The 26808-nt window shown below is 46.2% G+C and overlaps 1 protein-coding gene across 1 annotated transcript in view; it reads left to right on the top strand.

Annotated features, from left to right (window-relative positions):
* The first annotated feature begins 2601 nt into the window (after positions 1-2601).
* ITGA8 (integrin subunit alpha 8) overlaps positions 2602-26808 on the top strand; it is a 121977-nt gene continuing 97770 nt past the window's right edge. Inside the window, exons 1-3 of the mRNA XM_081931540.1 lie at positions 2602-2870; positions 6384-6508; positions 23877-23977. Coding sequence (XP_081787666.1) covers positions 2617-2870; positions 6384-6508; positions 23877-23977 — 480 coding nt within the window. The 5' untranslated portion in view covers positions 2602-2616. The remainder of the gene's footprint in view (positions 2871-6383; positions 6509-23876; positions 23978-26808) is intronic.

Genomic DNA, 26808 nt, shown 5'->3' with positions numbered 1-26808 from the left:
TGAAGTACAGTGGTACCTCAGGTTAAGTACTTAATTTGTTCCGGAGGTCTGTACTTAACCTGAAACTGTTCTTAACCTGAAGCACCACTTTAGTTAATGGGGCCTCCCGCTGCTGCAGCACAATTTGTTCTCATCCTGAAGCAAAGTTCTTAACCCGAGGTAATATTTCTGGGTTAGCAGAGTCTGTAACCTGAAGCGTATGTAACCCGAGGTACCACTGTACCAGAAATAAAGATTTAATAAAATTTCTCAGCTAAAATTTTCTTTTTTATCAGATTATTTCATCCTGCTTTTTAAAATTTCAGCCGATTTTATTCCTTTTTAAGAAAACAACCAGATGTTGGGAAATAAATTAATTGTAATATAGATGATGTGATTGTTTTGTCATAGATATGCTGAAAGAGGGCCAAATGTTTCCCTTCCCCCTCTTGAGTTTGAGAGGCCTCCGTGGCTCCATTCCCACCGCTATGAGAAGTTGATGTGTTCATTTCACCCTTAAAAATCTGCACAACAGCTCTGGTTACATCTCACTTAACACTGCAGCTGATAGGAGCGTCTCAAAAGTCAAATAGCATGAGGCAGGGCAAGCTGGTGATGACAGCTTAAGGCGCTGTACTTAACCTTGGAAATAAATTTTGCTCTTTGCTTGCCGTGGTTGGATGTGGCCAAGTAATTCTGCCTGCCGCTTTCATATGCATTCACACCACTGCTATATGTATAAATGCACCCTATACTGTCTCTGACTTTGTTTTAAATGCCTTCTTTCAGAATGTTCTGAACTAACTCCTCCATCTCCTTCCACGGCTTTTTGTTTGTCCTGCCAAAAACTACAAGATAAGCTGGTTTTAGAGAAGTACCCAGATGTGTGTGAGGAAGGGCGGTTTTCTCATGCCAGAAAAAAAAAAACACACGAGACAATTTGGCTCCATCACGGTGTATCTCTCTCCCCCTTCCCTTTGTTTTAGTGAAAACTACAATACAGGCAAGTCCTGCCTATATTAACAACACTGATAAACAGAACTCAGGAAAGAGAGAGAAAGTTGTCAATAGTTTGCCTTAACCAGGGATAGGGAAGCAGTCGTCATCCAGATGTTTTCAGACTACAACTTCCATCATCCCAGACCATCGGCCATGCTGGCTGCGTCTGATGGGGGTTGGAGTCTGGCAACATCTGGATGCACAGGCGTATCAATAAAACCAATACAAATCTGATGTTCTGCCCTCCTCCCAACAAAAGTCTGCTCTCCTAAGAAAAAACCCTGAAAGGTCACTGGTTCCCCTCCTAACCCTGAATGCTGAGAAATATGGCCACAGATAAGCATTTTCTGAGGATTTTTGCCATTCCTCATTCTTCCTTCTGGCAAAAGAATACCCAGCTTGACTTTTGGGGGAAGTCAGAAGCACAGCCTTCTTGGTTTGTTGAAAAGCAAGAAGTCCTGGAAGACGGGGTGGGAGGAATCATGGTGGGGTGAAGAAAAAGCAACAGCAGCAGCAGCAGCTTGGGGCATTTTTGAGAGTATTATGGCATAAGGCAGGGGTCAGCAAGGTTTATCTTGCCTGGGCCAGATCAGTCTCGCGGAGATCCCTCTGTGGGCCGGATTGTGTGTGCACGTTCATGGTTTCCGGTGTCTGCACATGCACAGACGCGATCTCCAGCACCACGGAAGTGAGTCCCTGCGGTGCGCCGGTTTAGCGCAGCACATGAGCAGGCAGCTGGGTTTGGGGGTGGCTTGTGGGCCAGTCAAACGACCTCCTTAGGTTGCTGACCCCTGGCATAAGTTTTTGTGGAGCATAGTCCACTTCATCAGATGGATGAAGAACTGCCTCAGTAGCCAATGTGGTTGGACCCGGGACCTGGGAAACCAGGGTTCAAATCCCCCCCTCCCCATGAAGTTCACTGGGTGACCTTGGCCCAGTCTAACCCACTTCACAGGGTGGTTGTTTGGGAGGGTGAGAACCAGGGAGGCCACCTCCAGCTCCTTGGAGAAAAACGCAGAGGCTGTAAGTGCAATAACTGTATCTGAGGGTAGACGGGAAGAAGAAACGGAGCGCGGAGGAGTCAAGTGGCCCTGAAACGACGCAAGTCCGTGACGACCCTCCGCGAAGTCGCAAGAGTGCCCAATGAAGGACCCTTCGCAAGAGGAGCAGCGTGCAGACGCCAGACCTTGTGGGCGTCGTAAAGTGACCTCAGTCGCTGGCTTCTGTGGGAAACGAGCTTTCTCCTCGTCAGAGAAGCTCCAGCCCGGACGCTCTTCTGGAAAGGCCATCAGCGGCGGCGGCGGCTGCGTCCGCGTTTGGTGGGCTCGGCCCTCCAGCCTCCCCTCCCCGTCGCGACCCGGCCGCGGCCACCAGGGGGCGCCCACTCAGGCACTCCTCGCGCGCTGCCCCGACGGCCGGCAGCGGCGGGCTTTGCGCCTCCCTCGCCATGCCACCTCCTGGCAGGCGGGCGGGCGGGCGGCGCGCGCAGAGCGAGGCGCGGGGGCGGCGGCGGCCAGAGGTAGCCCGGCGAGGCTCCCAGCGGCGCCTTTCAAGCTCCTCGCTGCTGCTGCTGCCGCCGCCGCCGCTTGGGACTCCTGAGGAGAGCGAGCGAGCGAGGGAGGAGCGGCTGCCGGGAGGATGTGGAGGCGGCGGCGGAGGCTGCTGCTGGTGCCGCTGCTGCCGCTGCTCGGGTCGTCGTCGTCGGCGGCGCCTTGGTGCGGGCGCTGCGCTGCGGGCGGCGGCGCGCTGCTCTCGCTGCTGCTGCTCCTGGCGCCGCTGGCCGGGACGCTGCGCGCCTTCAACCTGGACCAGGAGAAGCTCGCCGTCTACGGCGGCCCCGACGGCAGCTACTTCGGCTACGCGCTGGATTTTTACAGCCCTGCGCCCCACGCGTAAGTAGCGCCCGGCGCTTCTCTCTCTATATATAGGGCTCAGCGGCTGCGGAGCCCTCGCCGCCCGTCCTCGCGAGCTGGTGGGAGTCGGTCGGCTGCCCTTGGGACGGGCGGAGGACGTTGCCTCGTGCCGGATCAGGCCCACTGGTCCATCCAGCTCGGTGCGTTGACGGGCAGAGGCTCTCCGGGGTTTCAGGCAAGGGACTCTGCCCGACTCCTACCTGAGCCTGGGATTGAACCCGGGACCTTCTACATCCCAAGCAGATGCTCTGCCCCTGAGCCCGCGGCCAAGAGCAATGCGCGCACTCCTTCCTAGCGGTAGCCGTCCAGGCGCGGCTACTCGGAAGCATGTCCAAAGAAGTACTTACTCCCAAGCCAGCGAAGGGATTGCAGCTGGCTTTCTTGAAAGTTAGCAGCTCCTCTGAGCCCAGCGATACATACTTTCCAGTAGGCGTACATAGGCAAGGCTACTTACCTGGGAGTAAGCCCATTGAACTCGATGGGGCTTACTTCTGAGTAGACATGCATGGGACGGTCTGCTCATCATACAGGGAGAGATTGCAATGGGCTGGTGGGAAGTTCCACCGGTAGGTCTTCAGCGATCTGGACTAGAGAATCGAGTGGATCCTGTATCCTTCTTAGTCCAGATCGCAGAGTCCGGCATGATTTCAAGGCAGTTAAGTTGACCCAAATGCAACGTCTCTTGCTGTTTGATGCATGTGGACAGATCGCGAGGCATCCAGTATCCTTTTCCTCCAGAGCAGCGTCACAATGTGCAGGTCTACCGATCCGTGGGTTGATGTGAAAACACATTTAAAGCATATCCCACCCCACTCCTTCAAAAGATTCTTGGGAATTGCAGTTTGTCAAGGATGCTGAGAGTTGTAGCTCTGCGAAGGGAAACTAAAGTTTCCAGGATTAGGGGGGGGTTGCTTTAAATGCATGGTGCCCACACTGTACACAGCCATGGTGCTGAAATCAATGCAATTGTAGAAATCTAGATTTAAGTAGGAGTTTCTGTGAGGCTGCGTCAGGGGCATATATAGGCTCAGTGGCACAGCCTGACAGTATCACTGGCAAGTCACTTGAGATGTACCCCCTGAATTTAGACTGTGTATATTTCATAGAGCATCTGTGAAGCCCATTAAGAACAAGTTGTGTGTGTGTGTTACAGTGAAATGCTTTCTGCGACTTAAATAGAAGCGCATTTTTCTGCTGATTCAGCCTTACTGAATTTGACAGGATTAAAGCCAATTACTTTGCCTTAACTGGGCAGGAAATCAAACTGCAATTGTCCAATTTAAGGTGCACAGCAGTTTTCTATTGATAGTAGTTCTGTGGACTCTTTCTTTAGACGTCAGTGGTGCTGCACTAAAACCTCTCTCTTGTAAGCTGTGGATTGTTGCCAGGTTGAATAGACTGAGCTGATTGCTTTGATGAGACCAGGTGTGGCCATAGGCAGACTTGCATGCCATCAGTCTACCCTGTACATGTAGTAGCAGAATGCATAGATCAGGCATAGGCAAACTCAGCCCTCCAGATGTTTTGGGACTACAACTCCCATCATCCCTAGCTAACAGGACCAGTAGTCAGGGATGATGGGAATTGTCATGCCTGGCATAGATTTACTCCACTGAAAAGCATGGTGCTTGAGATGAGTTCTGTTTACAGTGTTTGATCTGTGATGTCCCATTCACACATACATGTGGTGTTTGCAGTAGCCTAGTGGTGAATGTACACATATGAATGGCTCCTGGGTTTATCAAATATTTGGAGGGTATGTGGACCAGGGACAGGAGATAGTCATCCTGATATTTGAGAAATGAATCCATGGAATGTTGGTGTTACATTGGAGATCTGCAAGCGGATTTGCTGGAGCAGGGAAGATGCTGATGTATGGCTTATTGGCCAGCTTTGGGGCCAACGCCTATACTGAGCAAATGGAGCATAGTGTCTACGAGCTATGAAAGCCCCTGGTTGGAGCCTTCCACCACCAACTCACTTGGTAGCCTTAGTCAAAGCCATTCTTTCTCAGCCCTTAGTCTTCCTGTCTCCAAAATTGGGAGATAATAATACTGACTTACCTTAAAGCAGGGATGGGAAACCCGGATGTTGCTGGACTACAACTCCCATCATTCCTCACCATTGGCCATGCTGGTTAGGTCTGATGGAGTCCAACATCATCAGTGGCAGGGTGGGGTCCCTCAAACTTGCCTCCTCTCTGCCTTCAGCATATGATGGTGGTGCTGACAGTAGTGACTGATGCCCCTAATGCACCAGCCTCCAATGGATGGTGGTGATGTGAGAGCCAGTTCATAGACTCACAGAATCATAGAATTGTAGAGCTTGAAGGGGGCCACAAGGGTCATCTAGTCCAACCCTTTGTAATGCAGGAATCATTCACCCAATGTGGAGCTCGAACCCTTGACCTTGAGATGAAGGGTCTCATGCTGTACCGAATGAGCCCTTTGGCCTTCTTACTGAGATCAACAGAATTTGCCTGGTGAAGCCAAAAGTCTGTTTATGCAGCAATTTTCCCCAGATGGCTCACAATCAGTTCACAGCCCCTAGTTGTTTGTTTGTTCCTAGCTTCTTAAGATGAGTAGTACACTGCCTCTAAACATACGTAGAGCTTGTTTGTAGCAATGTCATGACCACTGAGAGACCTATCCCTTGTGAATCCCTTTCATCTTTGCTTTGAAAGCTGTCTACTCTACTGGACTTCACAATGTAATGTGGCAATGAATTTTCCTTAAGTTGAGAACATAAGAAGAGCCCTGCTGGATCAGGCCATAGGCCTGTTTAGCCCAACACCCTGTGTCCCACAGACATAAGCCAAATGCTTCTGTGAAACCCACCAGCAGGGCATGGGGGCATGTTAATGATGAGCTTGCTGGAGAAGTTGTCCTGTAACCCTATTTAGATGTTCAAAGAACAAGGCAGAAGGCGGAATGCATGGTGTAGTTTCCCAGGTGGCATGTGTGTTGGATTAGCATCCCCTCAATACCTTCATCCAAGTCATTTACAAAGATGGTGAACAACAATGGGCCTAGGATAGAACCCTGCAGCACTTTTTTTTCAATGAAGATTAGGAACTGTTTGTGAGCACTCTTTGGATTTGGTTACCAGCTTCTCCACAATAATATCATGGAGGACTTTGTCGAAAGACTTACTGAAATCAATACACGCTATGTCTACAGTATTCCCTTATCCATGAAGCTTGTAACTCAAAAAAAGAACGAAATGAGATTCATCTGGTATGACTTGTTTTTGAGAAACCCATGCTGGGTCTTAGTAATCACAGCACCCTTTTCTAAGTGCTCACCAACCAACTGTTTAATTACCTATTCCAAAAAGTGCTTGACCATTATTTATTCTTGTTGAATGCTTATAAGTTGTCATTGTTTTTTAATTAGCTATTGAGCTAGCCTTCAGCAAACAGCCATGTTTCAATGAAACGGCTGACCTTTGCTATTTCATCCTTGTTCATGAATGCCTATGGATGTTTTGCAGAGTAAGTGTCCTAGTTGGAGCTCCTAAGGCCAACACTACCCAGCCAGACATCGTGGAAGGAGGAGCAGTCTACCATTGCCCTTGGCCAGCCGCTGACTGTAAACAGATCCCATTTGATAATACAAGTAAGTGAACTGGTTCTGTGTCAACATCAGTATGGAAACATGCAGTTGAACCCATGTTCTGATGAAGCTGTGCCCACTCCCTGTGGCATTCCCTCCAATGGTGGTCATTTGCCTGACCTAACTCTCTGCAACTTTGCCATTCTTGGGTGTTTGTATGTATGTGCTTTGTGAAGAAGGATTCCATGGGGTTCCCCAAAGAGAGAGCAGTGCTATGCCCTCCAGTGCTTCTACTTAGGCCACATTCATACTATACATTTAAAGCACCATGACACTATTTTGAACATGGCTTCCTCCTTCTGGGAGCTATAGCTTGTTAAGGGTGTTGAGAGTTTATTCCCCCCTCCCACAGCTACAATTCCCAGAGTTCCCTGTGAAGGATTGATTGTTCAACCACTCTGGAAATTGTAACTCTGGGGAATAAAGGTCTCCTAACAACTCGTAGCACAGGAGCTATCCCACCCATGAGGCAAGGTAAGGCAACTTGCCTCAGGTGGCAGGATCTACAGGGCCACCAGATCAAGTCTCCAAGAAATGAATTGCCTGCTGCTGCCGTGGTGGCAACAATGGCTGTGGCGCGCTCCTTGGAGGCCACATCTGACACTACCTCAGTAGCGCCCCCACTCCATGTCACCTCTACAGCAGCCTTCTGGCAAATAGGAGGCACTGCTTGTCTCCTACCACCCTTGTTCCTGATGTAGCTCATTATTCCCATCCCGTTCCCGATATAGATCTTCACTCGCTCTGAAGCTGAAATCTGTGTGCACTCAGTGTTTAGCACCCAGTCTTTTGCATCTCCATATGCGTGGGGATTTCTGTCTGGTTGGGTGGAGCGAAAAGGTACCCTTGCGCTGCATGCTTATTTAATTCTTTTCAGAGGGGAGAACTTTCAGGATAATGGAGGCTGGGTGGAAACCAGTGTAGGCATCATATGGATGGATTGCATCCACTTCAAACCCCTCCCCCACCCCCTCCGACAGATGGTTCCTATTTAATTAAAGGGAAAACACATTTGAGACAATTCGGGCTGTTTATGTTTGCTGTTGTTTTTCCTTTATGGCCCTTGAAAACCATTTAGTGCTAGTGTCTTCTGAAACATTACAACTGAAAGGTTTTAATTTAGTAAGGTTTTAATTTAGTCAGATCTGATCTTTAGAAGGGATGGGGGCTATGATTCATGGAACTTACTTTAACTTTAGTGGTGCTTTCTTGAGAACATGGGTACGCCCTTTCTGCAAACATCTATTTCAAAACTTCCCTGAGAGGGAGGCAAAATTAGTAAGGTGATACCTTTGGCCACACCAGTGTCTTCTGGGGGAGGTCTCCTTCAGACTCATGTAAGGAGGCTGGAAGTGAAACTCAGCTCAACAAGCAAAATTTAGATAGGTATAAACATGAGCACATGAAATAGGTGTGGGACAATAGAAAAATAAATCTTAAGGATGCAGTCCTTTGTAATGACTCAGTTACAAAGAAACAATGGTGTTCCCACCCCACAATAGCTTTAAGAATCCCCGTGTAGCTATACAGTTCCCAGACTTTTAAGTGTGTTGTCAAAGTTCTATTTGACAACCAAACAAGACTCCCCCAATGGGAGGTATGTATGAACAGGTGACAGGGTGCTGTCCCCTGTAATTATATCTCTCAGCAATTTACTTTGGGATCCATAGCAGGGCAGAAGTTGGATCAGGGTCTACTGGTAGAGCTCTGGGTGATCTGTGGTAGATCAGCAGGGATTCCTGGTTCCCAATGGTTTCACATTAAGGAAGCTTAAGGAGAGAAAAAGAGAGAGAGCGTATTTCTGTGTTAAAGAGTTCTGAACTCAGTTCTGGTACCAAACAAACACTCCTGAGCTGAACTTGTGTTCAGAGGTGCCCTGCTCCTTAATCCTAAACATGCTATGTCTGCTGCTGCTACCACTTTGGGCACTATTTTGCAGCAGGTTCCAGTTGATGGACCTTGGGACTCTAGTAAAAACAAAGCAGATTGAGAAATAGGTACACTGAGGGAATGTCCATGTTGTATGACCAGAATGTTGAGTTTACTTACATTCTTTGCATATGTGTTTTCCCACAGCAGGTGTGGGGAGCCTTTGACCCTTCACATGTTGCTGAACCACAGCTTCCATCATCCCTGAACTCTAGGTTGAAGAACACTTCCCTAGCCCACTGACAGCTGGTCACGTATGCCTGCTGATGTGCCACCAATGCACACAGAATGATAATGTCTTTTGACAAACTTCTGTAAGCTCTCCTAAATGTGAGTTAGTGGTGGCAGAACAGAACCTGGATTCCTATGTCTGTAGGCAAGCACACATGATCTCCTTGCAGCTGACATTTGCAGATGCAGTCATGAAAACAGGTTCTCAGAACTGAGAATTTATGGGCAAAGGTTTGTAGGAAAGGAAAGAACAGTAGTGGATCAATGCTCTCAGAAGTAAGGAGCACAGGAATGCAGAAACAGGTTGGAGGTAGGATGCTAAGAGACAGTGTTAGAAACTGAGATATGAAAGCTAGGAGCTGAATGGAACCTTGAATATAGGTTATGGGTGCAACAATGGAATGTCTAGGCACACTTTTTAATAACGAGAATACAAAGCTGAAAATGAATGATTTGCATCTAAAATATTATTTTCATTTTTCACATGGTCTAGTCCTTCCCAAGCCCACCCACCTAATATTCTTAAGAGGGTCTCTTCTCCAGTCTTCATAGAGTAGCTGGAAGTGGGGAAGCAGAAAAAGGTCCTCCTTTCCTTCCACTCTGTTTTTAATTTGAAATCTTTCCTTCATAAGATGCACACACATTTCCCCTTACTTTTTAGGAGGGAAAAAGTGAGTCTTATAGAGCAAAAAATACAGTAATTATAAATCACCTCGTTAATATAGCCATGCTCTCTGGAGATACAGGTAGCACCTCTTGGCAGCTTTTGGGAGTCTGTGTTTTGTGTGTGTGTGAGTGAGAGAGAGAGAGAGAGACTATTTCACCAGGCCCTGTTATGAGTGTGCAAGGACAACAGCACCAAGAACACCACAGACCTGGGGAGGAGACTTTGACATCATAAGCCTCTAGCATCACACATTGCCAGCATCCAAATTCAGAGGCAAGCCAGGAGTCAAATTCTATCTGGCTGGATGAAGAGAAGCCCTGTCTCCTGGAGGCAGTGACATCCAGTGTTAAGAACATAAGAATCCCACTGGATCAGGCCAGTGGTCCATCTAGTCAAGCATCCTGCCTTCACAGTGACCAGCCAGATGTCTATGTAAAACCCGGAAGCAGGATCTAAATGCAACAGCGTTGTCCCCATGAGACAGCAGGGATACCAGAGACCTAGGGAGTGATGCTGACCACAACCCTCCAGCTTCTCTTTCTTAGCTGTCCACCACCAAGGGATGAGCCAGGAGCCAAGTTTCATCTGTGGCCATGCTTCTTGTGTTGTTTTAATCTGTTTTCTTGCAGTTCATTTGACTAGACTTTGGGCTCTAAATCTTGCAACAAAAGAAAAGTCATTTTAATATGACTAGTCAGAGCCACACAAGGAAACATTTTGGTGGCACCGAGCTGAACCTCTGATGTCTTACGTCACTGCTCGGTCCTTTCCCACTCGCAAAAAGAGATTTTCCAGTTTAATGAAGAATGGGAATGGAAGCCAACTGGCGTTAATTACAGACAAATGGGACTGGATCAAACACTGCAGTCATTTTATAGACTTGGGGCTTGCTAATACCAATGTTCTGGGTGTGACCTCAAAAAGAAAATGAGAGTTGGGTGGGCAAGGGTGTGTTAATACAGAATATTTTAGGTCTGAATATCCAAAAGCTTAGTGTAACATATAAAAAAAAATAGTTTGGGCATAATTTGATATTCATTTATTTATGCACAAAAAAGACAATAAATGATTAACTCTTAGTGCTGCATGAGTGTGGACTCTGGACAACAGCTACAGGCAAGAAGCTAAAGCAGGTCCAGTCCAAGGGCCACATTCTACCATTAGCAACATTTCAGGGGCCGCATGCCAGTGGCAGTCAGGGCCAGAGGCAAAAGTGGTTGGGGTAATGACTTTAACCGTAGACTACATTCCAGCATCTTAAAAAGCAGAGAAATCATCTTGCCAACAAAGGTCTGTATAGTTAAAGCCATGGTTTTCCCAGTTGTGATGTATGGAAATGAGAGCTGGACCATAAAAAAGGCTGATCGCCAAAGAATTTATGCTTTTGAATTATGGTGCTGGAGGAGACTCTTGAGAGTCCCATGGACTGCAAGAAGAACAAACCTATCCATTCTGAAGGAAATCAGCCCTGAGTGCTCACTGGAAGGACAGATCGTGAAGCTGAGGCTCCAATACTTTGGCCACCTCACGAGAAGAGAAGACTCCCTGGAAAAGACCCTGATGTTGGGAAAGATTGAGGGCACAAGGAGAAGGGGACGACGAGATGGTTGGACAGTGTTCTTGAAGCTACTAGCATGAGTTTGACCAAACTGCAGGAGGCAGTGGAAGACAGGAGTGCCTGGCGTGCTCTGGTCCATGGGGTCACGAAGAGTCGGACACGACTAAACAACAACACATTCCAGCAATGCAAAAGCTTCAGGCTTCTATATACACCCACCCCAATCCAGGCAAGAAAGAGACCTTATCCTAGTTTCCAGAAAGGCAAAATCACTTGAAGGAGGCCTGGGGCAGAGCATGACCTGGGGAGAAGGGGTGGGGTCTGAGGAAAGCCTCAAGTCCAGAGAGCCTTATTTGGTCCCCAGGCCTATGGTTTCTCTGTTCCTAGCGAAAGAGGTTCAAAAGACCACATTTCAGTCTCTGCTTCCAGTTTGTCCTTAGCCCCTGAGCACAGGACTCCTTAGACATGTTTTCTGAGTAAGATGGCATTTAGAAAGCATTGTGGGACTTGTAACCTTTCAATGCGTGGAGACCCCACAGCACACTTGGATGAGTTTCTGGCTTCCTCCGCCAACAACACTTGCTGCACAAGTCGACAGAGCAGGAGCACGGGATGAGGACACTTCCTACAAGCGGCCTTTGTGAAAGAGCCATAACAGCAATTCCTCTGTTTTGGTCCAATTTTGAAACTATTGCAACATTGTCACCCAAAGCTTCAGAATGCATGGCTGACTTGGAGCAACGGCAACATCTCTCTTGCGGCGGCTTTATGCTGGAAGTTTATGAATGGCTGTTGCTGAGGATCTGAGCATAATAAGACCCCTGTGGGATCAGACCAAAGGCCTATCTGGCCCAGCATCCTGTTTTCCTCAATGGCCAACCAGATGCCAGTGGGAATCCTGCAAGCTAACATTAGGGCAATATTTATTTTGCCCTAATGGGCAATAGCTTCCCTTGCTGTTGCTCTCCAGCAAGTGCTATTAAGAAGCATGCACCTTATGTTCTTGGATCGGGAGGCAGCAAATAGCTATCATTAGTATGGGTTAATAGCCTTGTCCTCTATGCATTTGTCTAATCCCCCTTGAATGCTGCCTAAGGTGGTGCCCACTGCCGCATTTTATGGCTCCCAATTCCATAGTTTAACCGTGTGAAGATGTACTTCATTTGTATCTTCTGAGCTTTCCACTATTCAGCTTCACCAGACGACCCAGAGTTCTGCTCTTTTGACAGAAGGAGAACCCCCCCACACACACTTTCTTTCCAGCATACATACTCTTACAAATCTTTACCATTACTCACCTTTTGCAGCTGGGTCATCATTTTCATGGAGCTGTCCACCAAAACCCCCAAGATCTCTTACCTGCCCTTTGTCTCTGCTCACCATCCCCTCATGGAAGGAGAGGCTCACACTCTCCTTCACTGCCCAGCACAGGATAACTGTTTGTGTCAATTACCCATTAAAAAGGTAAAGGTAAAGGGACCCCTGACCATTAGGTCCAGTTGCGACCGTCTCTGGGGTTGCAGCGCTCATCTTGCTTTATTGGCTTCCGGGTACAGCTTCCGGGTCATGTGGCCAGCAGGACTAAGCCACTTCTGGTGAACCAGAGCAGCACATGGAAATGCCGTTTACCTTCCCACTGGAGCGGTACCTATTTATCTACTTGCATTTTGAGGTGCTTTCGAACTGCTAGGTTGGCAGGAGCAGGGACCGAGCAACGGGAGCTCACCCCGTTGCGGGGATTCAAACCACCGACCTTCTGATCGGCAAGTCCTAGGCCCTGTGGTTTAACCCACAGTGCCACCCGCATCCCTAATTACCCATTACCTTGCTTTATACTGCATGATAGTTCTTCTCCCCAGGCAATTCCAGGGAACTGATTCAGCCTGAATGGTACTACACTGCTAAGCTGCCTCACACCTGGGTGAAGACTTCAAGCATCTAGTCATCTTCTACATTTACCAACTCTAGAAATTATGGGGGTGGGGGGGATATTGTACCCAGGACTTTTAGGGGAATCAGTCCCCCTCTCAAACCCATAACAGTAGGTCCCCATTGTTTTCTCTGGGAGCAAAGAAGTTCAATTTTAAAAGCAAAAAGCTGTGCTCCAGGTGCAAGAAATGAAGGTATGGCTTAACTATGGAGCATGCAAAATCCCCCCAACCCATTCCAACCGTAGTGTGATAAGCACAGGGATTATGGATGGCAGCTTTGGCATCCTAAGAGGCCATCCACTAAGGTGAGCAATATGTTGTGGAATTTGGGGGTGCTTTACATGAAAAGTGAGTCTTGTGGGCATAAGAACACATCAGATTGTGCAACAGGGCTGGCCACTGGGTACATGGACTGTGGCTGATGGGAACCAGAGTCCTATAACAAATGGAGGACATCAGGTTTGGAAAGGCTGGTGCCCATCATTTCAAGGTTCTTGGAAAGACAGATGCAGTAAAGAAATAACTTCTTCCTAGGCATGCATAATATTGCGCAGCCCAATATATATTTTAATATGAGATTCTGAACTGCCTTGTTTTTTCTTCTTTGGCACCCCTTTGTTTCCAATATCCACTTTCTACCAGAACTGTAGCATCAGAAGAGGCTCAAAGGGTCATCAGTGCAATGCAGGAATCACAGCTAAAGAAAGACATCAAACCTCTCTTCAAGACCCTCCATGAGAGTCCATCCCAAAGCCCTATTGGTGATCATGAAGGGTATATAGGAAAATGCTATCCTAGGATTGCACACAGCTTCTTTCAACAGCTGTTGCTTCTTAGGCCTTTTACAATTTCCACTTTATTTTTAACACTCTTATGCCTACAAAAAGCCCCACCCCTTTTTGAATCTCCTTAATTGAGAATTGAGATTTTTAGTTTTTAGGCTGGCTGAACTGGGAGCAAACAGTTCAGTTATAATTCCGGTTCCAAGAAGAGTAAATAGCTTTCCCCTTGGTTAATTTTATTTCTTCCATGTCTCCATCTTTAAAACATCAGCAGCAAAGCCTATGTCCTTATTGCCTTACTCTGCTATTGGGTTCAGTTCCTGAAAGTCCATAAATCCTTCCCTCTGGTTGTTTTGTGTATACAAATAGGTACCCACTGATTTCAGCAGAATGAAAAGAACAGAAACCCAAGAGCATGTTTTGGTTTAATTAGAGAGGGAGGAAGGTAGAGGAATTGCTCGCAGCCAGTAAATCTAGGGGGATGACAACCTGCAGTTGAGTTCCATTTGGGTTAAAAGGATGCCTGTGGGTCAGTTCAAGCTTTACAAATTGGCTGCTCATCGGGTGCTTCTCTCTTAGTGACTGCTGTAGCGCTTGAAGGGGAAATGAGAGGCTGAGGACACTTGCCCGGGGGGGGGGGTGCTTCTGAGATGCTGGGGACCCACAACCAATGTGTGCACCATGTGTTTACTAAATGTAGTCTTTCCTTCATGCAATAAAGCTGTTTTGTCAAAAGGCATGAGTATTATAAGGCAGAAGGCAGGGGTGTGTATGCTAGCCCTGCCCCTTCTGTCATGTCCTCAGGCCAGTTTCTCCTGCCCTCCACATTTTGATGGGCAAACGTCTGCTGTGGAGCCTGCTGTATGCACATAGCCTCTGCATTATTAATTAATTAATTAATTAATTAATATTATGCACTGCCCTTCGCCCGAAGATAGCATGGCAGTTCACAAGATAAAAATACAGGATAAATGCACAAATAAATAACCAAGACAAAACCAAAACAAAACACACACACTCACCCATACAAAAACCCACATTTAACAAGCTGTGGAATATTAATCAGACAAAGGCCTGGTTGAAGAGGAACATTTTCACCTAAAGATTACAATGAAGGTACCAGACAAACCTCCCTGGGGAGAGCATTGTGCAAACAGGGAGCCATCGCAGAAAAGGCCCATTCTTCTGTTGCCACCCTCCAGACTTCTTGTGGAGGAGGAATACCAAGAAAGGACTCAGATGATGAACGCAGAGTCCAGGATGGTTTATATGGGGAACACAGAGTCCAGGATGGTTATATTGAGGTGTTGCAGCCCTGAGCCATTGGGACTGCAGAGGTTGAGAACCTCAGGGCCAGGGCCCAGATGCCTTTCTATCTGCCCAGATATGGTGGAAGTTGTAGCCCACAGCATCTGAAGGCTTCTATGCTGGGTACCACTGCTATCCACTGAGAAGCCTCATTGCTGACGTGATCTACATGCATATTCAGAACTTCTTTGGAGGTGTTGCTACACTTGCCCTTGCCACCTGGAGCACAACTTACATTTTGAGAGTTGTTGTTGTTGTTGTTTTGCTTAATGAGCCATCTTGGAGATTGTTGCAGCAAAAAGGTGGACTTAGAAGCATTTTAATTAATTAATAAAGCCAACCTGCCTTTGAAAATAAGGATCCTGTTGCAGTTCTCTGAAGTGGCCGGAAGGGGTAGCTGGAGAGCAATGCAAAAATACTTCCCTACACTGGCTTCACAATTCTAAATTTAAGAATATTTGTTCAGTACGATCTCTGAATCCCTATCCTGTTAAAAATGTGACACACTAAAAATATTTATATTTAAAAATCTTATTTTACTGTAAAATAGCTTCTTTTCTTTTCCTGAAGCCCAGAATTGTTGGAATGAGATTTTGCTAATCTTGAACGATTAGGTGGTTTTCCTTCCCCTTTGGGTGTGCTCAATCACACCTTGACGAAACAGGCTGTGCTTTTCAACCAAAGGCTGCCTCACTGTCAAGTTGCAGGAGGGGAGATCTTGGGCCAAGTGTGCAGCTGAGATAAAGCATGAGTCAGTTTGGCCAGGAACAGAGCTGATTGTAACCAGAGCCAGGTACTTGTTTAAGGAGAGGAGAGGATGTATTCTGATACGCCAGGGATTTAATTACACGGAGAAGCTATTCACTGTTAAGATGGTGAGACACTGTGGGACATTAACTACAAGACAGGATTTATTTCTGGAGAAAAGAAGCAAAAAGCTCACCGTCTCACTGCTTTTTGATAAAAGACATTTAGGAACCTCTAACCATGTACGGGAAAAGTGCTTGTGGTGGATGTGTGGCTCCTGTTGTTGACTGTGACTTTTTAAAAGTAAGAGACGCAGCTTAGTTAACCTGGATCTAAGGCTTGAAAAATCCACTCTCCGCTCTCAACTTAAGTCCAGAGATCGAGAATCCTCTGGATTCTGTTTTACTTCAGCTCACATTAGTCCCAGCCAGTATGGCCAGTGGTCAGGGTGATGGGAGGGCTACAAGTTCTAAATTTAAGAATTGGACTGGCAGTCCAAGGAAATTGCACAGGTTGAAACTCTAGTGCAAGCACAGCTTTAGAATCATGATGTTGGTATTGTCTTGAATGAAGCAATTTCTGACTTTATGGAGAATGCTCCTGAACTGGAAATATCCACCAACTGAGTTAGATTTTCAGATTTGGATGAATTAAAGTAATCCACTGGAATACTATTTTATTTTATTTTATTTTATTTTATTATCATTTCTTCTTCCTGTGGTACTTTTTTATATTTAAAAAAACGCACAGACTAAATTTAGTGCTCTCTAAGCTGTATTCCATTATTTGTGGTACTTTTATGGATTTGCAGAAGCCCAGACACTCTGTTTGTAATTACTTGCCCTGTTTTCCTAGATTCCACCGGCTATTTCAGACTGCCATGTATGGAAATCACTTCCATGTCGGGAACATTTGGCACAGCCACACGTTAGCGTGTCACCATTTGATGACGGTGCCATGCAACTGTTTTGTTGCACATAACATGTGCAGGGAAGACTTGGCCAACTCTCCATGGTAGCAGTTCCAACTTTAGGAATAATGAGCCATGGTTCAGCCATGCTGTAAGGAACAAATAAAGTTGATATTAGTAAGGGTGTAAAGGAAGGTGTTGACTTTTGTGAAGGGAAGTCTCTGTACCATGGTGTACCATATACTGGTCTCAGTCAGTGTGATGGTCTGGGATTCAGATTCAGATGCTGAACCTGAGGAATCCCAGCCTGCACAGGATTCCCTGCCTCCAGAACCAGCTGAGCCGGGGCTGGGGCATGAGCCTGATGGGTCCTCACCTGTGCTGGATCCTCAGGTGCAGACACCAGCTGAGTCTGTTCCGGCTCCTGAGGTGATGGAGGACCCATTGCCTGCAGGTGCTCCCCTCCCAGCCCCGTCAGAGGAAGCTGAGGTTGCCTTTGGTTCCGGTAACCCCCCAGCTTCTTCTGAGCTGCAGAGGCTCAGGCCAGAGAGGTGGAGGGAACTAAGTTCCCGCAGGAGGAGTGCTCGCCTCCAGGCCAGGAGGGGCGAGTCACCAGAGGATCGGGGCCGCCCTATGCCTCGGGGCAGATAAAAACCAGCCAGCCCCAGTCCCAAGTTGCGGGAGCAACTTTGTAGGTTGCCAGTTCCTGCCTGAACCCTGTCCTGTTTTCCGGCCTGCGCTCCTGACTCCCTGCCCTGTACCCAGCTTCAGCTTTTACGGACTGCCTTCATATTGCACCTATGACCTCGGACTGGACTCGGACCTCACCTCTCGGTTAACCCATGGGACCAGCACAGTCAGGTTTGAAGGGGCCCTGGGCACAGTACCCTCTGAGGCCTCATCACCAACACCACCTTCTTGGGTCTGCTGTGACAGGATGGTGGGGTGGCTGGGATAGGAACATAGCCATCTGCCCTACACAAGTCCAACCAATGGTCCATCGAGCTTGGTATTGATTGGCAGCAGCTCCCCAGGGATTCAGACAAGAGTCTGTCCCAGCCCAACCTGGAGATGCCAGGGATTGAACTTGAAACCTTCTGCACACAAAGCAGATGCTTTTCCACTGAGCTATGGCAGACGGCAGAGGGAAAGGGTGCTCTGAAGAGAAGCACCAGGCGAGAAGCACTTCTGCGCATTTACTCATTAGGAGGAGACTAGGGCTTGTTCCTTTTAAGCCAAGGTCATGTCTGTGTTTCAGGCTTTGGAAGTTTTTGTTTTCAATCAAAGCTGCATACTTGAGCAACTTATGCGTTCAAATATGCTAGCTTAATCAAAAAGAAAACCTTTAAAGCACAAGGCTTTGCTCGTTTGGCTCCGTTTGCCCAGTGAATCAAAAAATAGTTTGCTTTTATGGGCTTTCCATTCAGGGAGGACCGTGGCCAAATTGCCGTTGTTTAGAGAGGGGAAAAATGTATTACGTAGGAACACAGGACCCTGTCCTATGCCAGGGCATACTGTTAACTTGTTTCCCCCAGTGTTGTCCACTGTGACTGGCACCAGTCTCAAGCAGCTATGTTTGGGCTGGAGATATCAAGGACTGAACCTGGAATCTTCTATTTGCTCTATCTAGGGCTGGACTTATGGTGCTGGTGGGGAACTTATGGGTGCCAAGCCAAAGGTGCCACCAAGCTGAGCATTTGGGCTTAGGTTCTATCAGACCAAGGGTATAGATTTTAATGGGTTTGTTCTAAATGGGACTAGCATTGGACGCAACCCTTGGTATTCACTGAGTGTGCTCGTGATATCCAGAGCTAAACGCTGGGAAAAACTGGAGGCCACCTCAATAGACACACGACTGCTTCATCTAATATGTATGTTATATGAAGGGACTTCACTCAAAGTAAGATGTAACCCCTGGGACCATCTTACTAATGCCATTGCAACTGAGAAAGGTGTCAAGCAAGGCTGCATACTGGCCCCACTCTTATTTAATTTTTACATTAATTCCATGGTGGGCCATCTCCACAACATAAACTTTTACCCTCCAAAGCTCTCTGGAAGACACATCTCTGTCCTGCTCTATGTAGACCATGCAGCAATACTTTCAAGAACGCCTACTGGCCTCCAAAGAGCGCTGAGAGCATTAACACAATACTGCAAGGAGAACCAGCTAGAACTCAACTATCAGAAAACTAAGATCATGGCTTTCTACTCCAGGTTTTCTACTCAGCATGGGACATGGAACAGGCCAAAGCTTTCAGTGTTGCAGATACTGAGCGCCAATTGGATCTAGCCAGGACCCCAACTTTTATTGCCAATGAATCCTCCAGGGACTCTGCCTTCCCTATGGCTATATCTAGCTAAACTAGAAGTCTCCAAGCACCAGAGGGCCTTTACCTTGGCTCGATGTCATGCCCTCAGCTGTCTTTGAAGGCCGATACAGGAAGATTGCTTATCTGGAGAGGCAATGCCCCTGTGACTCTGGGCAAATATAAACAACAGAGCATGTGCTTCTCCAGTGTCTTTACTATAGAGACATTCATACCAGCCACTGCTTAAGTACCCAAGGTGCACAGGTCAATTCAGTACCTCCCTGCTGCTTTCAGAAGCCAATCTTACTATAACACACAACGTTGCCAGATTCTGCACAGCAGTGCTCAAGATTCAACAGATGATGACCTGTGCCACAAACTAGATATAATGAGCACTCGTATTTGAGTGCTCTGTAGGCTGGTATCTGTGGTCTTATATGTATTAGCCTTTTGTGCTCTTTCACTCTTGTCTGATGTTCCTACCCCTTCTTTTAGACTTTCTTAGCTTCTTTTGGATTCTTATGGAGATATATATATATATATATATATATATATATATATATATATATGCAGGTTTTGGTGTCCTCGGGTGTCTTCCCGTGTAAAAGTTGGGGTGTCTAGGCGACGTTTCGACGAGGTCTCACTCGTCATCTTCAGGCTGGTGCTTTCGGCACACTAGCCTGGGAACTTCCTCTCTGCCCAGAACATTGGAGGCTATACACCACACCCCCTCAACAGTATTTATAGGAACTCAAACACTGAGATCCTGCTCTGTTCCAGTAACAAGAAGCCGAAAGCACCAGCCTGAAGATGACGAGTGAGACCTCGTCGAAACGTCGCCTAGACACCCCAACTTTTACACGGGAAGACACCCGAGGACACCAAAACCTGCATTCCTGTACCCGTGAAAATCTACGAAAGCATATATATATATATATATATATATATATTCTGGGGAAGCCTGGGAGCTGGAGGCTGAGATGTATGCTGCTAGGCTTTGCAATCCCAAACAAGCCGCACAACTTGACAGTGATGCAGTGCTGGCCACAGGGGGCGCCATTTATTCCAGAGCAAGCCCTGGCTCTACCACTGAGCTGCGGTTCCTCCCGTAACCGGGCAAACTACAGTGTTATTTGCTATTGCTGTTTGTTGACTACATTCAGACCCCAACTTTCCTCCAAGCTGCTCAAGTTGGCATACAGTACCTGGTTTTCTTCATCCCCACTACAACGTGGTGACATACTGTCCAACTTTTTCAGATAAAAAAACCAGGACATGTGTCTTCCATGTTGCATTCCTGGGCAAGTCATGTGACCTGTGCCATGATCTTAGCCCCTCCCCCCAGTTTTTTTTTCAGGGTGAGGGTGCGATGCAAGAGTGTTGCACTAAGAGAGGCACCCACTGCCCTCATCTTTGCTCTGTGTTCCACCACCAACAAGGGTGCCATCAGTGGGACTCAGAATGAGGCCTTTTTTTGCGGGAGGAGGGACATCACCTTGATTGTGGAACTCTTCCAAAGGAGGTTGGCCTGGCTCCTCCTCAGTTGCCCTGTAGACGTTTTAAAATTTCTGCCCAGCTTTTCGTGTATTTTAATCTTGCAGCCATACTCCACTCATATTTGTTTTTACTGTGGCTCTGAATAGTCTCCTTTTAATAGTGTTGAGATTTTATTGTGAGCTGCCTTGGGGCAACCTTTTTAGGGCCAAGAGGTGGCACATAATTTTCTTAATATATTAGGGAAGGGGGTTGGGACTGCCTGCCAGCCCCATATCTGAGTGCTGTTGATACAAAGCTGGAGGGGCAAGTTTAAGGGGAAATGTGTCCCCCCCAAAAAGAAAAACCCGAACCCCAAATAGAAAGAGTCTCCTATGTATATTTCCTCCACCCTCCAAATCTCCCCTCAGCATTATTATATATTGGGATGGAGAGGTGCTGGAAAGTGGGATGGCAACAAAAGGTTTTCTTTCCCCCTTTCCTCCATTCTGAAACCTCCCCATATAATGCAGAGAGGGAAGGCTTTATCCTATTGGCACCCCACTCACGAGACTGTTGTGCTTCTTTTCACTCATGCAGTCAAATCACTGATGCTTGCAGCAGACCTTAGAGGGAAAGCATAGTTTGTTGCTCTGCCTCAGGTGGCAAAATGTCATATTCTGGCCCTTTACTCCACCCATTCTGAGGCTAAGTTCTGACAGATATAGCTATATAAGAAGCTGCCTTAGTCAGACCATGGCTCCATCTAGCTCAGCATGGTCTGTTCTGACTGACAGCAGCTCTCCAGGGTCTCAGACAGAACCTGTTCCCGTCCCTAACAGGAGACGCCGGATACTGAACATGGGAATTTCTGCCTGCAAGGCAGATACTCTTATCATTTGGCTGTGGTTTCAGTGTCATGTGAAAATTCAAGACCCATACATCACTAGGTGACTAGTGACAGCCGCCCCTCACTCCCAAGGTTAGGGACAGTGGATAGTGAGGGACAGTGAGCTGGTCATCCCATCCACTGTCTTAAGCTACTCTTTCTCCCATGGTCATCCAGGTAGGTTGAATGTTTCCACTTTGGACATTTGGGCTGTCAACAATGTTGGTTTTTCGCTCCAGTGCCAAATTCATGGAAGCTGTAAGTCAGGGTTGGAGAACCTTTTCCAGCTCATTACCTTGTGGGAAACCTTTCAAGGGCCACATGACATTGGTAGGCAGGGCCAAAGGTGAAAGCGAGCAGAGTAATTAATGCATAATTTACAATAGTCTAGTTTCTGCACACACACATCACCCCCCTTGCTTTATTCTCCATCCTTACAAGCAAGAAGCATGATCTTAATTGAAGGGGATATTCCACACCCAATATCCAGGTGATCCAAATTATGGTGCTCAATTATTATATTTTAGTCCCTAGCTCTCATGGGAGCCAGCTGATTCTCTCCAGAGGGCCAGACCCCCCAAAAAGGGACATTCTGGGATCCAATCAGAAGCCAGAATGGCTTCTGTAATTCTGGGGTGTCTCGCTTGAATCGGGACAGTTCAGTGGTGTGACATTCTAGCTGGACAAAAAACACTTAAGAAACAGGTGAAATAAGGCTGGTGAGATGTGTGACCTGGGGAGAGGGGGCTTGGTTGGGGAGGGGGCATGGCCGGGGGAGAGTGCCAAGGTTAGAGAGGTCTGAGGATCTGCTGTAAACAAAACGTTTGTGGCAGGTTTCTCAACCAGTGGTGCGCCTTCCCTTTCACACCCACTGCGGACACAAGCACGTTGGCACTGACACAACCATGATGCAATCCAACAGCCGGGACATATCACAGAAGGTGGAAGAGAACCCTCAAGCCCTATGGCACTATAGCTAGTTGACCAGGGCGTTGTCTCTGCACTGGGTCCAAGTATTGACTGCTGTACCGACCTGTGTGTGTGTGTTTCAGTTCTGTAAATGCATGTAATATCATTTGACGTTGAAAAAATACTTTAAATTCCTCCTTTGACAGCATGTGTGTTTTTATTCTTACTTAGCTCGAATAACAAAAGTTTAGGCTCTGTCGAGTGGCTCCTTGATACGAACCAGAAACCAGCACAGGGGCTGCCCAGATCCAAGGGGCTAGGAGGAGGCTCCGTGTTTCCTTCTGGGTATCGATAGAGAAGTTCATTAGGAGTGACTGCCGAGGGAGGGACATAGTTTAGGAACATGTGGGAAATAAGTTTACTTCAGATGACTAAGGGTGAAAGAAAGGGAGGTCTGCTTTTCATTAAAATCCTGAAATGGATTATAATTGGACTGGGTTTTTACCCAGATGGCTTTTCTTAGGCTGACATCTGCGACGTGTATATAAAGCAGTGTTAAAGAGCTGTCTCTTGTGGCAGCAGGGGACACATGTAATACTGATCAGGACTAAGTTCCTCTCCTTTCCTTAGTGCTGGTTGTGGAATAACAGTTGGAGAGAAACGGCATTGGCCCGACTGAAATGGACCACACTTTTGTAACTCGTCCCAAAGGGCGGGGGAGGGAAATCAAAGGGACTTCTTTGAAAAAATATCTTTTTCCTTTTTTTTTAGTGACTTGATTCATTTACAATCTGAATACTGACAAATTATAGAATCTCCTAGCTGGCTGGATTGCTGGGCAAGGTTGCTTTTACATTAATTCCCTAGTTGTTGTTATTTTTGCAGCTAAACTAAATATAGTCAGATCGTTTTGCTTATCTCATCTTCTTTTACAAAACCAAAACACATCCAACTGCATGTTTGAATGATTCTGAAAAGTGGAAAACTTTGATAACTGCTTATATCCTGTCCTGATCCTAAGCTTGTTATTTGGAAGTAAGCTGTGTTGTTTCTTGTTTTGAATATGTGCACAAATAGAAGTGATGTTCACCCTGGTGTGGAGATTCATTATGTGCCTGAAGAGCACACCTATCCCTCTTCTTGTTGTGGGAGACTGTTCTGCTCTGCACAAGAGCTCCCTGTGCATCTCAGAGTTCATGCAAACATGAGGAAGTAGGATAATTGTGTGAGTCAACAGGATATTAAACCTGAAAGACTTAAGTCCAAGACTTGATCAACTGTAATCTTTCTAGGTGAATTTAGCTTTCATCCTGTAGAATAGGGATGATGAACCTGTGACCAACTAATTGTTGCTGGAGTTGTAGTCTAACAATATACTGTACAGAGCTGCATAGGGTGCCCATCCCTGCTGTAGAATGACAGAAAAACTAACGCTGTTTTTATGCCAACACCTTTCTGCTAATCATACTTAGAAGTATATTTTCATGGATTTCAGTGGAAGAATGTATATTTATAGCTGTTGGGTTGAATCCAGACTAAATTATTTGTACTTATTCTAACTGAAATCAATGGAACATATTTAGTTGTGGCCTAAGCTCAATGAACTTGGTCTGGATCCAACCCATTGTAAATACCAACTCCTAAGGAAAATGATCCTGAATATAATAATTTACTTTTCTGTTCTTTCCTGGCAAGCATTCTACTTTCTCTCTCTCTCATTTCCAGACAACAGAAAAATCAAGGTCAATGGTACAAGGGAGCCCATTGAGTTTAAATCCAACCAGTGGTTTGGAGCAACAGTCAGAGCTCATAAAGGAAAAGTTGTGGTATGTTTTGACACTTTTTTGGCATTTGTTTTGCTGGAACATTTCTTCTGATTCAATTATATATGTTCAAAAAACACAAATGAAGCTGATTTTGATATTTCAAAGCCTATTCAGTGTATGCAGTTTCTCAGGTTGGGTTTGGAATAATCTGGATGCCACAAGATACAGCCATTTGGGATATAATTAATTCAAGCATTCACTGAATGTCTTCACTAGTATAACAGTATCCATGGTGGGCACACAGGAATCAGATAGATGCATCAAATGCATAATGAAACAGCAACTTTTATACTTCCTACAACATCCTCTAGAACAGCCTTCTCCACTCAGATGTTTTAAACTATAACTCCCAGCAGCTGCAGCCAGCATGGCAATCATCAGGGGTGATGCGAGTTGTAATTTTGACATCTGGAAGGCACCATGCTGGGGAAGGGTGGCCTTGAACATGGCTGTGAAAGAGATCAGCAGAAACTGGGGTTCTTAGAAATGCAATCACATTTTTAACAGCCTGCAGTATCTTGGCACATTGTTTTTATAGGCGGTCGTAGCAGGAGGGGAAGACTCCCTGGATTCTTCAGCAGGCTACCTCATCTCTGTCTCCTGACCACCTTCCTCTCCTGCCTCTGAGTCTGGACTGCTCTCTGCCACAGCCTCTTTCTGCTCACTGAACCCTGTTACCTCTTCTTCTGACACCTCCTCCTCCTCCCCGTCTGCTTCCTCTTCTCCCTCTGACCACTCATTGTCATCTCACCACCAATGCCCTGGCTCTGAACCTCCTTGGGAGTTCCCTTGGGAGTTCCCCAGCTGGTGCCTTCCAATACTCCTCTGCTTCCAGCTAGTCTATGATATCAGGTGACAAATATGGATAGATGAATAGATAGATGACAGACAGACAGACAGACAGACAGATCATAGATGATAGATAGATAGATAGATGATAGATAGATAGATAGATAGATAGATAGATAGATAGATAGATAGATGATAGATAGATGATAGATAGATAGATAGATAGATGATAGATAGATAGATAGATAGATAGATAGATAGATAGATAGATAGATAGATAGATGATAGATAGATGATAGATAGATAGATAGATAGATAGATAGATAGATAGATAGATAGATAGATGATAGATATATAGATATAGAAGATGCTGGTGCTGATGTATTCAGAGGAGGTAATAGCTTAATATTTGATTATTTTCAGCAGGTATTTTCTCCAAAGTTGATGGGCATGTAGTTCATTATTAGTATGACACTTTGCTGTCTAGTCCAATCAATGCATGGGTGCAAATGGCTTGGAGAGACCTAGAACGGCTTTGGCTTTTCCCTAGCAATTGCCTGGACCTCATCTCTGTCCTTACTTCACAGTTGTACAACTCTGGCTATACTGCAGTGGGGTTAATGCAGTCATGGCTCTGAGTCCAAAGATTTCTTTTAAAAGTCTCGGTGTAGATGCTGTGATTTTATAGGCCTTTTTTACAAGCACCACTAGAAACCCCCAGGTGGAAATCCATAACGATCTACTTCTGTTTTCTCTTGGGCCGTTTTATTAACTAGTAAGGTGATGGTGATGTGTTCCCTGCACAGTCAGGCATTTTGCATTAGCAGGCGACGCATAGGATTTAATAAATAAATAAATGAAAACACTTTTCGTAAATGACGAATCAAAACATCTTGCGCTGTGAACCTTGCATTCGGTCATGCTTCATTTTCCCAAAACAATTAATGAAGCAACAAGTGTCGTCTTGGGATTTGTTTTAAAATGGTTTGAATTATTTCCTAATGCGCCTGTGCATCGAAAGGAAATGCCTTGCTTTCAGTAGTCACTCATGTGGTTAACCCCAGAAAAGAATATTTCTTTTCCTTTGACATAAAACAGGTGATGAATAAAACATCAACCTCTCTCTTTTTTTTACTAGCATGGATGCCAGATTCCCAGCAGCCCTCCCTCTGAGCCATTGCAGCTCTCAGGTTCCAAAAGTGGCACCTTCACTCTCTCTCTCCCTTTGACTCTTGCTTTAAAAAAAATATGATGCAAAAATAAATAAAAATCCTAAACATATGCATGCATATTAGTTGATGAGCAAGGAGCATTTTCTTCCAGAGTGTCAGATCAAACACACATACATACAACCCTCAGCATAGCTTTGATTCTTACCATGAATAGGAATAGGGTGACCATGTGGCCAACTTAACAGGGGACAGTTCTGTATTTCAGATGTTCTCAGAGGACAGTCCTCTATTTAATTGTATAAAACCTTCAAGCGAGGCTACCTGGGCCTCCAGTGACAGAAGCACCCACAGACTGTAAACCTGCACCTTTAGAGGGAGTGCAACCCCATACAGGGTAGCCAGCCAGTTTCTTGGACATGGGAACTACACACCCACAGTGCTTCCATCTTAGCAAGATTTAAGCTCAGCTAGTTTTTTCTAGTAAAGTAGAGACATCACCTTGCCAACAAAGGTCCGTATAGTAAAAGTTATGGTTTTCCCAGTAGTGATGTATGGAAGTGAGAGCTGGACCATAAAGAAGGCAGATCGCCGAAGAATTGATGCTTTTGAATTATGGTGCCGGAGGAGACTCTTGAGAGTCCCATGGACTGCAAGAAGAACAAACCTATCCATTCTTAAGGAAATCGGCCCTGAGTGCTCACTGGAAGGACAGATCGTGAAGCTGAGGCTCCAATACTTTGGCCACCTCATGAGAAGAGAAGACTCCCTAGAAAAGACCCTGATGTTGGGAAAGATGGAGGGCACAAGGAGAAGGGGACGACAGAGAACGAGATGGTTGGATAGTGTCTTCGAAGCTACAAACATGAGTCT

Source organism: Podarcis melisellensis, assembly GCF_964234715.1.
Source record: "Podarcis melisellensis genome assembly, chromosome: 12".
Lineage (NCBI taxonomy): Eukaryota > Metazoa > Chordata > Lepidosauria > Squamata > Lacertidae > Podarcis > Podarcis melisellensis.
Note: the sequence above shows the minus strand (reverse complement) of the source record. Positions and strands in the feature narration are given on the sequence as shown.